Source organism: Stegodyphus dumicola, chromosome 2 (assembly GCF_044657685.1).
Source record: "Stegodyphus dumicola isolate Sdum_Otavi_A_Nest chromosome 2, ASM4465768v1".
In the NCBI taxonomy this organism is placed as follows: domain Eukaryota; kingdom Metazoa; phylum Arthropoda; class Arachnida; order Araneae; family Eresidae; genus Stegodyphus; species Stegodyphus dumicola.
The window spans coordinates 224,824,345-224,841,122 of NC_140769.1; the positions used below are offsets into that span (position 1 = coordinate 224,824,345).

At 35.3% G+C, this 16,778-nt stretch overlaps 1 protein-coding gene across 4 annotated transcripts in view; it reads right to left on the reverse strand.

Annotated features, from left to right (window-relative positions):
• Nucleotides 1–16,778, reverse strand: part of LOC118185084 (neprilysin-2-like) — a 118,947-nt gene that overhangs the window by 64,389 nt on the left and 37,780 nt on the right. For 3 of the 4 annotated variants that reach the window (XM_085811817.1, XM_085811816.1, XM_035354878.2), the window contains one exon: nt 1,247–1,447. The exons of the other annotated variant lie outside the window; for it this stretch is intronic. In XM_085811817.1, coding sequence (XP_085667943.1) covers nt 1,247–1,447 — 201 coding nt within the window. The remainder of the gene's footprint in view (nt 1–1,246; nt 1,448–16,778) is intronic. 4 annotated transcript variants of the gene reach the window in all.

Below are 16,778 nucleotides of genomic sequence, written 5' to 3' on the forward strand. Positions count from 1 at the left end.
CCAGATTTTCTGCTGTATGTGTAATAAAGAACAAACATTGTACAAAGATCAACGTGGAGCAAAAAATGAGAGTGGCAGCGTCAAGTCTGATCCCTCCCTTTGAAAAACTTTGTGGATATCGGCAAGCTCACCGTCTCATTGATATTTTGCTATTTTTCTTTAATAATAAGGAAAAATATAATATAATATTCTTGTGGAATATTATACGAATATATATAAGAATATTCTTATGGGGGTATTAGTTCAATTTATACCTATATAAGCCACATATTGTGGTTGTCATTTCTGTGCCTGGTCACTAGTATCAATATACAGTCGTATTTAATAAAGTGTAGCGATTTGCTATGACACAATGTAGTAAGCAGGTTGTAAAGCGCAAATCTTCGTTGAAGACGACTAGGGCGCCGTGACAAAATTCTAAACATATAAGTGCGCCGCCAAATGAAAAATTATTTTGGCGTTAAACAAACAAACAAACAAAACATCAAAAATCGAATTTTGAAACAATTTCTTCACCACATTGCTCTGTCCTCAACAACTAGAGTTTAATGTTTTCTGTTGCACAAAACAAACAAGGCAGAGACTTCTGATAATAACACGTGACATGCTGTTCAATGTGTTTTGATCAGACGAATAAAAGTTTATGTTACAAAGAACTATCAATAGTTTTTTGTTTATACAATTTACATTCAAAATCAGTATAGATGTAATTTTTTTCAAGTTGAAATTCGTTTTGAATTGAATTTTATTGAAACAAACGGCACAGTTTCAAAGCAAGGGAAATATCCTTTTATTTAAGAAGAGAAGCGTTTTATTTGTACACTTTAGGAATTTAATTTTTGTTTGGTTTTTGAGATCTTCTAATCGTAAAGTCGTCTTCAAAATTTTAAATATAATCGGAAATTTCAGACTTCAAGCTTCGTTTTAGTGTATTCTCTGTTTAACTTGATACAAAAAGCTTCACTAACTTCTATGGGATCCGCAATATCTGAAACACAGTTAAAATATGTATGTTGTCCGTTAGAGTTATTTCTAAATGTATACAATAAATTCAGTTAGACAGATGCCCTTAAAATCCTCATTTTTGCAAGAATATTAAGAATATCAATACCTTTATAGAATATATGTAGAAATTGAAGTAATCATCCGAAAAATTATTAAATTATTAATACGCAAAGAGAACAGACAAATATTACCAAGACAATTAAGCGGATTAGAAAGAAAATCAAAAGTCTTTTGCACTTACATTAGCGAGCTTGACTTCGAAATTGATTATATCGTTCAGTTCATTTTGTACGCTTCTGTTCCAGTCAGTGAAATTAAGGAATTTATCCTCGATCACTAAATGGCCAGGTGCCTCAGACATCAATGTTAAGTATAGTCTTCTATAACTATCATTCGCAACCAACAAATACTCAGGATTTAATGCAAAGGATGGGTAATCCAACTTGAAAAAAAGAAAAGCAAATGTTCATTTAATAAATGGTAGATAAGATTAAAATATTTAGCAACCCATTTTTTTCATTAAGTTTTACAAATTTTTATAAGAATTGCTATTTTTTGAACAAGCATTTTTGTGCATGTTTTTTTCCTTATTTCAGTACGACTGAAAATATTTTCTTAAAAAAGAATCATTAAAGGTTATTATTCAAGCAAAGACTTAAAAATTTGTTTCTCAAAATACGCATAATTTTAGTTACGTTCATGAAGTTACGTTTGTAGGGTTTATATTTATGTTAACTAACATTTATTTTAAGCTATCTTTCCTGTCAAGCCTTTACTTTCCCCTGGAATTGCCAATGCCAGAGTATGTAAATCATAGTAGAACGCGCAGAGTATTCAAATTTTTAGCAGAAGTAATTTGAGTTAAATAGAAGGGAAACGAGATTTGTAAGTGTGCTTCTTGAATCACGAGCGTGAAGGTTGCTAGGTAGAAATTTAAGAACCGCGCGTTTCGGCCTATGTGTGCCTACTTCGGCAGTTAGTTGAATCTTTCAACTTCTTAATCAGAAAGTTTTCTGAATCTCAGCTGTATCTTAGAACGCGGTTAAGATAGTTACAATTATAGAGCCTTGTAGATAGTGACTTCGTTAGTTATTCATCCTGTCATTCATTTTTAGTTGTACTTTTCTATTTTTGTTTAACCCCCGGGTCGGCGTAGTTTGTGAGCGTCGAGTGAACGCAACTGTGACTTCTAAAGTGAAATAAAAAGGGAGTTTAACCCTTCTTAAGAGTCTGTGTAATTTCCAGTTCATAGCAGTCACTACTACTATTGCTGACAAGTTGGGGCCTCTCAACATCACACGTTATTCTTTAACACGAAACCCCACCAGCACGCTGGTGCGGCTGTTCAGAATTGTTTCGAACTTGATTTAAAAAAAAAAAAAAAAAAACGGGCTGAAATATGGCGTATCGTACACAGCTTTTTTCATATCAACTCAGCTTTCTAATGAAACGAAACGTTGTAGGACAAAGTTTATTATATTTTTTCAGATGATGTTTAATGGTAGCGGCTAATAGAAATAGACTACTATTTATTCCGAATAAAAATCTTGTGAACTTATATATGTCAGGATAAATAGTTTCATCATTAGGGAATTCGGAAAACAGAAAACTGGTTGCATCCCGATCCTTTTCATGTATGAGAATCTGTAAAAAGGCCTGTTTTATATCTGCGGTGAAAACTATTGGATTATACCGAAATCTTAACAATATTTTGAATAGTTCAGGATATAAATTTGGCCCAACATGTAGACAGTCATTTTAAAGAAATGGATCCTGGGGCATGCGATGATGCATCATAAACTATACGTAATTTACTTGTAGCTCGATCCTCGCGTATAACTTCTCTATGTAGTAAGTAAAACACGACATCCTCTTCATTTCAAATTTCTGCAACTGGTTCGATAATAGTATTTTGTTTTAACTGATCTCTTAATACGTTCCTGTATTCGGAAAATAGATTAGGATTTTTTTAAAAAATCGTTTCCTAAGTCGACAAAATCTTTCTTCCGCGATTTCCTTATTATTATTTAGATTTGATGTGTCATGTTTCCAAGGCAATCTAACTTTATAGCGAGAATTTTCATATGTTATATTTTATTCGAAATATTCGAAGACTTCATTTTCAGTTGAATCGAAGTTTTCCCTCTTATCAATAAGTCCTGAGTTTTCCAAGTCCTAAAATTTTGTTATTTGTTTGGAAATCAAATCTTCCTCTACAACTACATTGAAAGCTAAAGAGACACCATCATCACCTTTTCGTCCATGTAGGCATCAGCCGAAAATAGTTTCCACTGCAACAAGACTTTTGCTTAAGTATTTAACGTGTCCCATTACTATGCTGTAATAATAATCTGCACCAATTAGAATGGCAATGGGTTTTTTACAATCGGGAAAATCTGCGAGCATCAAATTTTTTAATTGTCTTTTTTGCTTAATTTCTTCTGATTTAGAAGGACGAATATCTGTACCTGATATATGATCAGTTACTAATAATTCAACTGCTATTTTAGAATCGGAAGAACTTCTATGTTCTAAAGTTAATTTAACTACGTCATAATTTTTTTTTTTGGATCCGTGAGGTATTCCCAAAAGTGTAGACAGTCAATTTTTCTTTTCTTATGACTTCGAGGTTTAATCTGTCCGCTAACTTGTGAGCACAAAAACTTTTCATACTTCCACTATCCAAGAGAAGTCTGGCAAATACCTTTTCCTTAGCTGTTTTAACTTTTATCGTGCAAGTCTGTAAAGAAATTGTGCTATTTACACTATGCGAAACGGCCGAAACAATTTCTTTTTCTCTTCTTTAGTTTGTGTATCATTTCTCGAAATTGATATACTATCATTTTTATCACTTGGTGTATTTTTAACTATCGAACTGGATTTAAAACATATGGCTTCCGAATGCTTACCTTTGCAAATTTTACAAACTTTAGTTTGAAGTTGCGGCATTGTAACATTTTGTGCTTAGTGGCAAGACAAAAAAAATACCGCGCTTGGTTCTTCAAAATATCTTTCTTCTCATTAACTGTAAAGCATAAACAGGACTCTGAGTCATGGTTTTGAAAACAAAAAATGCAGTTTCGATTTGATGACGCGGCTGCCATAAATTCATGCGTGGTGACAGTTTGTTTATGTTTCGGAGTCGGTGGATATCTGTTAATACTTTTCATTTCCGGTTTTGACTTGCGTGGAAAGGATAAGGAATTAATTTTTTCTCGTGATTAATGTCGAAAATCTCGATTTACGTTTCACGACAAATAATAAAGAAATCAAAATGGCCTTTGTCTCTTCTAAAAATAGGGTAGCCCCACTAAAATCCCTTACTTTACCGAGGTTAGAATTAATGGGGGCATTGTTATCAGTGAAGTTAGTCAGCAATATTCTGAAAGTACTGAAATTGAAAATCCTGTGCTATTTTTGGACAGACTCAACAATTACTTATTTTTGGATTCAAAAACAACCTGAAGCCTTCCTTTGTCAAGAATCGTGTCGAATAAATACAAAAATTGAGTTCACCTCAAGATTGGCATTATTGCCCAGGTGTCGACAACCCTGCAGATATCGTATCTCGGGGAACGAAGATTTCCAAGTTAATAAACGAGACCATTTGGACGCAAGGTCCCCAGTGGCTTCAACTCCCTCACGAACTTTGACTAAGATTAGATATTAAAGAAACAATAGATGAAAACAAACTGGAATACCGAAAGGGATTCGGTGATATACATCAACTTTTGAATGTACAATCGAAAAAAGTACAGATGATCTTTTCGACATATCAAAATATAGCAAATTAGAGAAGGTGTTGAGAATCATTGCTTGAACAACACGTTTCATCAGAAAATTAAGAAAAACTAGTGACATTCAAGGAACTCTCACAGCTGAAGAGTTACAAGAAGCAGAAAATTTCTGTATAAGATCAGAGCAAAAGAAGTTTTGTGACGAAGAATATAAATCCCTCAAAAAAGGTCATTCGGTTGGAAAAAATTCCCCTTTGTACAATTTTGTTCCTTACCTTGATGAAAAGAAAATCATGAAGTTGAGAGGAAGATTGGAATTTTCTGACTTCTCACTAGATAACAAACATCCAATAATCCTACCTAAAAATTCCCGACTGACGATACTAATTATATACAAAGAACATGAGAAGATAATGCATGGAGAAATTGCTGCAACTTTGGCTAAATTCAGATTATGTTTCTGGATTCCTAAAGGACGACAGTTAGTCAAAAAAGCATTAAAAGGTTGTACGACTTGCCAAACATATTTAGCTAAACCAGCAGACCAGATGACAGCACCCTTACCAAAGGAGAGAATCCAAGAATCACCTCCATCTGCAGTCTGTGGAATTGATTTCGCCGGACCAGTTTACGTGAAGAATTCTAAAGGCACTCGAAAATCCTATATTGTTTTGTTCTTTTGTGCAGTAACGCGAGCTGTACACTAAGAACTTGTATCAGATATGTCAACAGAATCCTTTTTACTTGCATTTCGTAGATTTTTGAGCAGAAGAGGAAACTGCGTAATCATCTACTTTGACAATGCCAAGACCTTTCAGAGGACAAAGAAAGAGCTTGAGAATTTTTCAAAAGTTTTAAAAGAGGACAAATTCAAGAATTTCATTGCCAAAGAAAGAATCCATTGGAAATTTATAATCGAGCGAGACCCATGGTGGGGAGGGTTTTATGAGAGACTTGTCAGATATGTTAAAGAATGTTTAAGAAAAATCGTAGGAAAAGCATTGTTGACATTCGAAGAAATGTCTACACTACTTGTCAGGTGGAGTCAGTTCTTAATTCACGACCTCTAAGTTACGTTTACAACGACAATGATGAGCCACAACCCCTGGCTCCAATGCACTTCCTAAACATTGGACAAACTGATTTGAACTATCCTTTGATTTTTTCTAGAATCATCGGTAGCGAAACGACAAGAGACACGCTCTTAAAAAGAAAGCTTTATCAAGAATTGCTGTTAAAACATTTGTGGTGCAAATGGAAGCAACAATATTTATTAGATCTTAGAACTGTCCACCACTTGAGAATCCGAAACTTCAACCGGAACTAAAGGTAAGAGATGTTGTTTTAGTTGAAAGAGATAATAAAAACAAACTGTTATGGAAACTTGGTAGAATCATAAAAACTATTCCTGGACGTTATGGTAAAGTCCGATCATTCGAATTAAAAACTGATAATGGAACTTTAAAACGTACTGTTCAACATCTATATCCTCTTGAACTTTAACGATTTAGTTATGCATTTTTTTTCCTTTTAATGATTAAATTGAATATCGTTAGTTTATCAGGTTCAATGTTCCGTCTTACTTTCTTCGGGAACATGCAAGGACCTGACTCGGAACAGAGAGCTTACTAAAGCTATGTTCAATCACTGTGGGAAGTAGACAGGATACACAAGAAGGGTATACAAAACCCTTTATTTTTCTCTATTTACAATAACTTCCGTACTTCGGAATACACAGACCCGCTACTTGTGGTCTAACGTAAAAATATAAAAATAAAACTAAACTCTAATTTAACTTTAAAATAATAAACGTGGAAGATTGGCCTTATATTAACAGGAAGCCGTATGTAGTACAGAGAACTGTGAACACTACAATACGTTTAAAAATTATCAAGAGGATTAAAACCTCTAGCCTGGAAGGCAACCAGCAACTGAGTAAAACTTCTAAGGTAAGCGGCCTGCTTCGACTCACTGCTTCCTCTCTCTCGCTTGGCAAAAAGCCACAACTTAAATACTTGGCGTTCGCCAGACAAACTTTGCATAAATACATTAACGCTTATAATTCTGGCCGGAAGTAGAAAATAAGAAGTGATAGTAAAGATTTAAAATAAAATAAACCTTAGTAAAACTTAAGATCCTTACATACTTCCCGCCAGAGTTAATTAGTTTGAAACGGAGGTTTAAAACGACCTTGTTGAAAACTTTTAGCTCTAGAATCTAACGCGAGGCCAATCTTTTACAAACATTTTTCGCTAGAAACTAGAAATTTAAAAGAAAGAAATTTGTTTTTACAATAGCAGCTCCCAGGACACACAATTTTTTTTCATCTGTACTGCATCTAAACAGGAGCTTTTATTCAAATCTGGTTCCTTCCAGAGATCTGGAAGGAAAACTAGTTTAATGAAATGTTACACAATGAAATGGCAAGTAACATGTATAATTATATTTCTCTTAACATTCTTATTTCATTCATAACTATTTTAGTTATCTCTCCCCGTGCTCTCTGACATGTGTTGTAAAAGAACACCAAACACGAATGTGTTTATGTCGATGTGTTCAACACTTCCTCCTACAATCAAAAAACTAACGTGTTAAAATTCAACATACCAAGACCTCGTAACACACCCTAATTTCAACTCTAAACCCTGAGGTACTATTCTGAAAGTGGCTAACTCTGAAGTGTAGCGTCAGAGAGCCTAACTACATCATTCAACCTTTAACACATATTCACCATGATTTAGTCTTTTTACAGTCACACGAATAAAAAAAATTTTAACATTACTTTCACTTTTACCATATCACGGTATTTCTTAACATTTAAAATAACAGTTCACATTGTATATAAGAACATATTAACATGCCGTTAATTTTACACATTTGAAAACATACATTAGTAGTACACTGTTAACTTCTATTCTTTTCAAAGCAAGTGCCAATTCTTTCTACATTGAAATAATACATTTCAAAAAGTCTTCCAGACTAAAACTTCTTTCTTGCCAGAATGTTTTAAATAATATTTATACAATAACTTTTTACAATATTTAAGTCTTTACACAACGCTATTATACATCAACTTTAGTATTACGCGCGAGTAATTGAAAAACATAATACCAAACTCGGTAACAACTCATTTCTCGCCCTTTTGGCGATAAAGGTAGACCTCGCATGAGATAAAACTTCTTGAAATCTGCCACTTGCAGTAAGAATGAAAGATTAACTTAAGTTTGCAAAGTAACATAAAATTTTACTTATCTTTGTGATATTCGGACATTCTTTTCTGGGCCCGGTCCTGAAAGGTAGTGCAGATTGTTGTTTGATTTATCCTCCTTCTTGTACGGGCTCGCCCTTCAGTGCCTTCCTCTAGATGCTTTCTTTTTTCTCCAGTTCGGTCACCCTTGAATACCTTCTTTTTCGCTTCTGCCTGTGGTCTTGGTCGTTTGATGGCAGCTGGTCTTGGCGGAACCGGGAAACTTCTTTCGTTTTCCTGCTTGGACCTCGTTGCTGGCCGTTCAAATTTTCCTTGTAACTTTTCCTCCGTCGCTGGTGGCCCTTCCGCAGTTCGGCGACATTTGCTGCGGAGAGTCCTGTCGGATGAGTAGATCTTCCATTTTAGAGCCGGGTTATAGTTACCGTCATTTCTCCTGGTTCTCTTTGCATACGTAGTCCTTCTCCCTTCTTCATTCTGGGGGTGTTCGTGAGCTCTCTTTTCTGGACGGTGGAACGGCTTCTTTTTCTTGCTACCTTCAATTTTTCCGCGGGGAAACTTTCTTTTCACTTGCTCCTGCCTCTTAATGGCTTGCCCTAGTACTTGTCGTTTTTCCACCTCTGGAGCTTGTGCCTGCGGTGTCTGCCGTGCCGGATCCTGCAAAAGACCTTTGAAAATTTTCATTTTATTACAATCATAGTAGGGTTTGATTTGATCAATGTTTGCGGAGCAGGTTTCACCATTTCTAGCTTTTAACACTACTACAGCGTGAGTTATTTTTTCTGTAACATATGGTCCTTCAAATCGTGGAAAAAATTTGGCAGTTTTATCTTCTGGTGCTGAAGAAAGTGAATGCTTAATTTTTAAAACTTCATCCCGTACTTTATAAGTTACTTCCCGTCGTTTCAAGTCATAATAGAGTTTTTGTTTTCTCTGCGCTACTTCAGTATTCTTCTTTGCTTGCTTAATTAGTTTTTCTATATCACCCATTTTAAATTCTGGGGTTCTTTGTTGCACATAAAATAATTTATCTAACGGCGTTATAATCTTTCTGCCTAAAAATAACTCAGCAGGAGTTTTGCCCGTTGTATCATGTTTTGCGGTCCTAAGGGCGAAAGCAAATTCATTGACATAGTTATCCCAGCTTTTATGAAAATTTTTAACATAACTACTGATAATTTTCACTATAATTCTATTGACCCATTCTGCTATATTTGATTGCGGCCGATACGGGACCATTTTTAAATGACGTATGCCCAGTTTTTGGCACATGTCTTCAAATACATTACTTACAAATTGAGGACCATTATCCGATATAACTTTTAGGGGCGCTCCGTATTTTAAAATATATTTATTTAAAATCGAATCAGTAACTAATTTCGCGGAGGCTCGTTTTAAGGGAACAATTTCGGTCCATTTACTAAAATGATCAACCGTAACAAGGAGATAGCGACTTTTATTTAACTGACTTTTGGGGAAAGGCCCAATAAATCGATGCCAATTATTTCATTTGGAAATTCGGATTTAATACTATTTAGAAACCCGGCCGGGCGGAAATTAATATAGTTAACTGCTTGACATGTTGGGCAGGACTGGACATACGCCCTTGTTAACTTTTGCAGTTCAGGAAAATAGACTGCCTCGCGTAAGCGTTGGATAGTTTTTCGAATACCAGCATGAGAAGCTAAAGGGCTGTCATGGAGCTCCTGCAGGATATTTAATCTAGACTAGCTAATCTAAGACTAGCTGGGATAACAGGTCGAAATTAGTTGTTGGAATTCGTAGTTTTTGTATAAAATAATAGACCATCTGTTAGTTCGTAATGGGCCGCCCTATTTCTTATCGCCACAATATCTTGGTGGCTAAAATTTTCAGGATCCTTTAAATACTCATAAATGCTTCCAAACTCAGGATCCTTACCCAGTTCGGTTATTACAGTTTCTCGGGAATTTATTGTACATGCTGTGAGCATTGCCACCTTTACAGTATTACCTTGTTCATCTATTTTAATTCTTGATAGGGCATCTGCTACGATATTTTCCTTTCCTGGGGTATGTTTGATTACCAGATTATATTCTTGTAGCTTGAGTGCCCATCTTATTAACCTTGGGGATAAGTTTTTCCCTGAGTACAATCTAGTTACCGCCGCATGATCAGAGTACACTGTTATTGGCGCCTTTCCAAAATAGACTCGGAACTTTTGCACTGCTAACAAAACTGCAAGTGCCTCTCTCTCGGTCGCGGAATAGTTTCTTTGTGTTTGATTTAAAGTTCGTCTAAAAAATGCCACGGGCTGCTGATTTTGCGAAAGTACCGCTCCTACCGCATAATCCGATGCATCCGCTGAAATTTCTAAATTCTCATCCTTTTCAGGAAATTTCAACACAGGGGCTTGCGTTAATGCTTGTTTTAATTTTTCGAAAGCACTATTGGCTTCGGCCGTCCACGAGAATCTTGCCTTTTTCCTTTTTAATTTTAACAATGGCTCAGCGATAGCTGCAAAATCTTTTATAAAGGACCTATAATATGAACAAAGTCCTAGAAAAGAAGAGAGCTTCTTTGCCGTGTTTGGAGTCGGATACTTTTGTACAGCGATTATTTTTGATTCGTCTGTCTCTATTCCTTTCTGAGATATTTTGTACCCTAAATATTTTAATTCAGGGGCTGCAAATTTGCACTTTCCGACATTAACTTTTATACCGGCCTCATTTAATAAAGAAAACACCTGTCTTAAACCTGTAAATGTTGGTCGAGATTATCACTAGTAATAATGATATCGTCTAAAAAGATAAATGTGGACTTTCCAAGAACAGGCCTTAACACAATGTCCATACATCGCTAAAATGTTGCCGGGGCCCCTGAAAGGCCAAACGGCATACGCAAAAATGCATAAGTGCCAGACTTGGTTATAAACGCAGTCTTAGGCACGTCCTCAGGTCTAAACCCTATTTGAAAATAACCAGTCGTTAAGTCTAAAGTCGTCATATATTTGGTGGATGTTATGTTCCTTAGAATTTCTTCAATAATAGGTAACGGATATACCGGATATTTAGTTATCGAGTTTAATTTACGGTAATCAATTGCGAATCTCCACCTTTTTGGATGTGTCAAAGAATAGTCATTATTTTTCTTACATAAAACCACCGGGCTAGCATAACTACTTGAGATGGGCGTTATGATCTTTTTACGTAGCATATCGGTGATATGCCATTCTATAATTTTTTCCTTATTCTTATCATACCGGTATGCTTTGTGGCGAACTGGCATTGAATCTCCGGTGTCAATACTATGGTTAGTAACCTGAGTAAATCCTGGAATATCACTAAATAACGAAGCAAATTCACTTACCACTTGTCGGATTCTTCGTTGCTCTTCATTAGGCAAGTGGTCAAGGTTTAACATCGGCGGTTCAACCTTTTCTTCTCGAACTGGTTTCATTGTCAGCTTAAGGGACGCTTCATTAAAATCTAGCGTTGCTTGTGGCTCTGAAAGAAAATCTATTCCTAAGATAATATGTGCTTGCAGATTCTTTACTATGAAAAACATCACCTTTACTTGTTCGTCCTTGATACGGACATACAGCGGTACTTTACCTATACATTTACATTTTTCTCCTTGCGCCGCTAACACTGTCGTATTATCCGAATTATATATGCGGTATTTCCGAAAATACTTCCTAAAAAAATCTTCTGCCACACAGGAACACTGCGCGCCTGTATCCAGGAGTGCGGTGGCTGGGATATTATTCACCAACACTTCAATCTTCGGAAGAGTCAAATTTTTCACCATTACTGTATTTAACTTGAAGGAAGAGGGGTTTTCGTGGCCTTCGGATTTCCGCACCCTCCCGTCAGCAGAAATCCGTTTTAGTTTAAGATATTTTTCATTTCCGTGCTTTCCTTCTTTTCCACTGGCCTTGAGACTTTTTTCCTGGATTGCTATTGAACTGTCGACGTTCGCCGGCTGTTTTTGAATGCTCGGGTTTCCTTGCCCACTGATTCGTTTTGCTTCCGTAGCCGTGTGCTCTAGTTTGCTGTAGTCTTGGCGCACCAAATTGGTTTCGCTGTTGATATTGGCGTCTTCTTTCAATGTTCGCCGTTCTTCTACTTTCAAACTGGATTGCTAGCTCAAATAACTTTTCCAGTGTAGTCGGATTTCTTAATTCAATAAAGTCTTGCACTTGGGGCAGTAACCTCGGCAAAATCACTTGAATTATCTCAGGATCCGGACGGTTTCCATACAAGAGTTTGAAGACGTGAATTTTTCTTAAAATAAAGCTTGAGAGGTTTTCGATTCTTTGTTCATATATACTAAAAATTTCCGTTTCTAATTTCGCACGATCCCTTACGACAGGGAAGGCTTTTAGTCTTGAAATTCTCGTAAGTATAGGTGGGACTTCCTGCTTGACCCAAGAGACTTCTGCCTATACATTTGAACCAGTTAAGCGCTTGGCCCCTCAAAGCGCTGGTAGCTAAGGTAACTTTTTGAAATTCGTGCACGGGGTAGAGCATGAAGTGGTCATCCAATTTTTCCAAAAAACTGGTTACCGGTGAGTTTCCATTAAATGTTGCTTCTGGTTTCATCGAAGCGCGCATGGTCTGGACGATGTAACCAAATCCTTCCAGGGCGGCAGCTGGCATTTCTGGATTCTGAGCCGCTTCTGCAGGCAGCACAGGTTCTTCTTGAAACTCGGCCATGGTTATTCTTCTTCGTTGGGCGCCACTATCAGGTTCAATGTTCCGTCTTACTTTCTTCAGGAACATGCAAGGACCTGACTCGGAACAGAGAGCTTACTAAAGCTATGTTCAATCACTGTGGGAAGTAGACAGGATACACAAGAAGGGTATACAAAACCCTTTATTTTTCTCTATTTACAATAACTTCCGTACTTCGGAATACACAGACCCGCTACTTGTGGTCTAACGTAAAAATATAAAAATAAAACTAAACTCTAATTTATTTAACTTTAAAATAATAAACGTGGAAGATTGGCCTTATATTAACAGGAAGCCGTATGTAGTACAGAGAACTGTGAACACTACAATACGTTTAAAAATTATCAAGAGGATTAAAACCTCTAGCCTGGAAGGCAACCAGCAACTGAGTAAAACTTCTAAGGTAAGCGGCCTGCTTCGACTCACTGCTTCCTCTCTCTCGCTTGGCAAAAAGCCACAACTTAAATACTTGGCGTTCGCCAGACAAACTTTGCATAAATACATTAACGCTTATAATTCTGGCCGGAAGTAGAAAATAAGAAGTGATAGTAAAGATTTAAAATAAAATAAACGTTAGTAAAACTTAAGATCCTTACAAGTTAAGTTGAAAATATTTTAAAAATTTAGTTCAATTAATAGTTATAACATTTATTAATTGGTACATGTTGTGTAATTGAAGTGTTTGACTAATTAGTATTTTTTGTATTTTTATAGAATAGTAATTTATGTACTTGATTATATGTATAGCTGAGTTAGATTAACTCTTGGCAGAGCTCAGGTGGGGAGTGGGTTAAGGAATATTATTTGATATCGTCAAGAGATGACGTTAGAAGTCCATCTATTGGCTTACTTAACCCTTCCCCTTCTGAACACGTGACTTGAAAAAATATTCTAGTTGAAGGTAGGATTCAATGCACTACGCAATAGAATTCGATTTAAATTCTTTGATGGAACTATTCAGTTCTTGCTTTTTGAGCCTTAATATTCGATTCAGGCATTTTAGCCTACATTGTATATATGTAAATATTAAGTTTAATTAAAATTTGCGTAAAACTCTCCAGGCCATGCATCTCATTTTGGATTATGAGTGATTCGAATTTGATCTATAAATTTTGTATCACTAAAACCAGCTATACTACCCAGTACTTTATCGGATACATCTTATTGAAAAAATAAACGTTAACCTGTTTATATGGATTGCCTGTTGAGAATCGTTGCTGTTCAGGCGTCAGAAAGCATTTTTTGCAAGTTCTTCGCATCTTGTGACTAAGCTCTTATTCAAAAGCTGTTATTTTCACAAATATGATATTGCAATCCCTGATCCATCCGATATTTATGTTTCGCAAGTACAAATGTTTCCCTTCTCGTCTTGTCTATGATGGGTTACTTCTTCTGATCTATATATGATTTGAGCTCATCATAAACTGAGAATGATAATTAGCCTGTTCATTGTAGGGAAGGATTTAAGCGTAGGCAATAAGCTAAAATAGAATTATGAACTTCAATAAATTTTCCGATAATAATAAACATACATTTTTTAAATTATGTTTAAAGAACGGTTTTCTTTTCATTCATATACAACAATAAAAGAACAGTCTAGCCAGTTTTCCCAAATGCACCATAGTCAGTTTGCTTATCGCAATCGGATGATTTTACCCATTATTCATTTTTTAATTAAAACAAATATTTCACCTATCTTTCCCTCAAAACGCCGAGTCTATACCTGCGTTGTGCACGCATACAAAAAGATTTTTTTTAAATTTAGATATGTTTCTGATAGCTTTCATGTTTAGTGTATTCTGTTAACGTTTAGTGTACAGAGGTTTCATGTTTAGTGTAATTTCAAAATTAGTCCGAAAGTTCCTAATATAACGTGTTCAAGCAAGACAAATTCCAATGATATAAATAGTATGACTTGTTGTTGGTTTGATTTATTTGTTTATGGCAAAGAACGCTAAGGCTATCTGACTAACGGATGCCTTTGGGGCCAAATGACCTTGCCTTTGTGGATAATATTCTAAAAGAAACTGACTTGCTTTCACATTACGCATGTGGAACCACAAAAATATCCATACAACTAACCCGTGTGCCAGGTCCAACTATCAATGTTTAGCGATTTTACCTTTCGGCCGCTGGTGGCCGCTGCTATTTATTATCGTATATACATTTGATATTAGACTTTATGCATGCAGATTCGGTATTAAGTCACTTGCGATATTTATTTTTGTCGATACTTAAGCTGAGAACACCATTGCGAACATACACGCAGTTGCAATCGGTAAACGTCTTCAAGAATTTTCCTCTGAGAATGATTAGATGGGTTGTTAAATTAAAGAATATAATATGAACATAACCCAGGAAAAGAAAATATTACTGCAGATGCCCTATGAAAAATTGCTTTAGATGACTAGAGGAAGGATACAAAATGTGCCATGCTAACATAAATTTAAATAAAAAAAATACGAGTAATTAAAAAAAAAGGGGGAAATCTGAAAGGTTTCAGATTTTAAATTACGTCCAAAGGGACTTTTTGTTAACATTTTGTGCGTTACTTTTATTTATTAAATATCACGTTCTTCGCACTTAAACCATAAAATTCAGTTCAAGAGCAATATCGCAAAATAATTTTAAATTGAGCATATCTTTAGAATTTCCGATACGCAGTCTCACGCGCTGATAATAAAAATGATTTTTCTGTACAACGTTGCCATTGCTCGCTTTGAAATCCTCGAGTTTGTTAATCAAAAATTCGTTAAAGTTTTACAAAATATGAAATCGATAATAGAACAAACTCCAGATTTCAAATTTGGGCCTCCAGATGCCCATATTCGCAGCAGGATTACGTCATTTAAAATTTAATGGTTCTAGGTACCGTTGTTTTATCACAATGCGAGAAACATATATACGTCTATGCAGATTCTTCATTATTTAATTTATTCAAATATAATACAGGGCTATAATATTTGGTGGCAACAGTTTGAAAAGTGAAACTAACATTCAGAGTGATTCGACGCAAAATCGCAAAATGAAATCCTCAGGGACAAATGATTTTTTGTGTTTTACCTTTACTAGCCGAAAGCGGCAATTTGCTCTGAAAGACTATTTATTTCGTTTTGGCATTTTGCGTTGGTTCACTATAAATGTCCGTTTCACTTTTTAAATTGTTGTCACCAAGTATTATCGCCCTGTATTATATTCAAAGAAATTAAATAATGAAGAATCTGCATAAATGTATGTATGTTTCTCGCATTGTGATAAAAGAACGGTACCTAGAGCCATCCAATGTTGAATAACGTAAGTTTCCACTCAAATATGGGCATCTGGAAGCCCAAATTTGGAATTTGTTTGATTATCTATTTGTAAAACTTTTGATTTTGGAAATTTAAGGAATTTTTGATTAACAAACTCAACGATTTAAAAAGTAGCAATGAGAACACTCTACGGGGGGTGGGACTTTTCATCCAAAGCGCGTGGAACTGTGTATCAAAAATTCTAAAGATACGCTCATTTTAAAATTATTTTGCGATATTGCTGTGAACTGAATTTTACGGTTTAAATGCGAAGAACATGATATTTAATAAATAAAAGTAACACACAAAATGTTACAAAAAGTCCCTTTGTAACAGTCTAAAACCTTTCAGATTTCCCCCTTTTTTTAATTATTATTTTTTTATTTAAATTTATGTTAACATATTTCTCGCATTGTGATAAAACAACGGTACCTAGAGCCATCAAAATTTGAATAACGTAACCTTCCATAGAATATGGGCATATGAAAGCCCTAATTCGAATTTGAAATTTGTTTTATTATCGATTTCAGATTTTGTAACACTTCAGCGAATTATTGATTAAAAAACTAAACGATTTCAAAGCGAGCAATGGCAACACTGTACAGAAAAAAAAAAAAAACATTTTTATCTCCAGCACATGAGACTTTGTATTTGAAATTATAAAGATATGCTCATTTTAAAATTAATTTGCGATATTGCTGTTGAACTGAATTTTATAGTTTGAGTACGTAGAACATGATATTTACCAAATAAAGGTAACACAACAAAAAACGCCCTTTAAACGTAATTTAAAAATCTGAAACCTTTCAGATTTTTTTTTAATTAA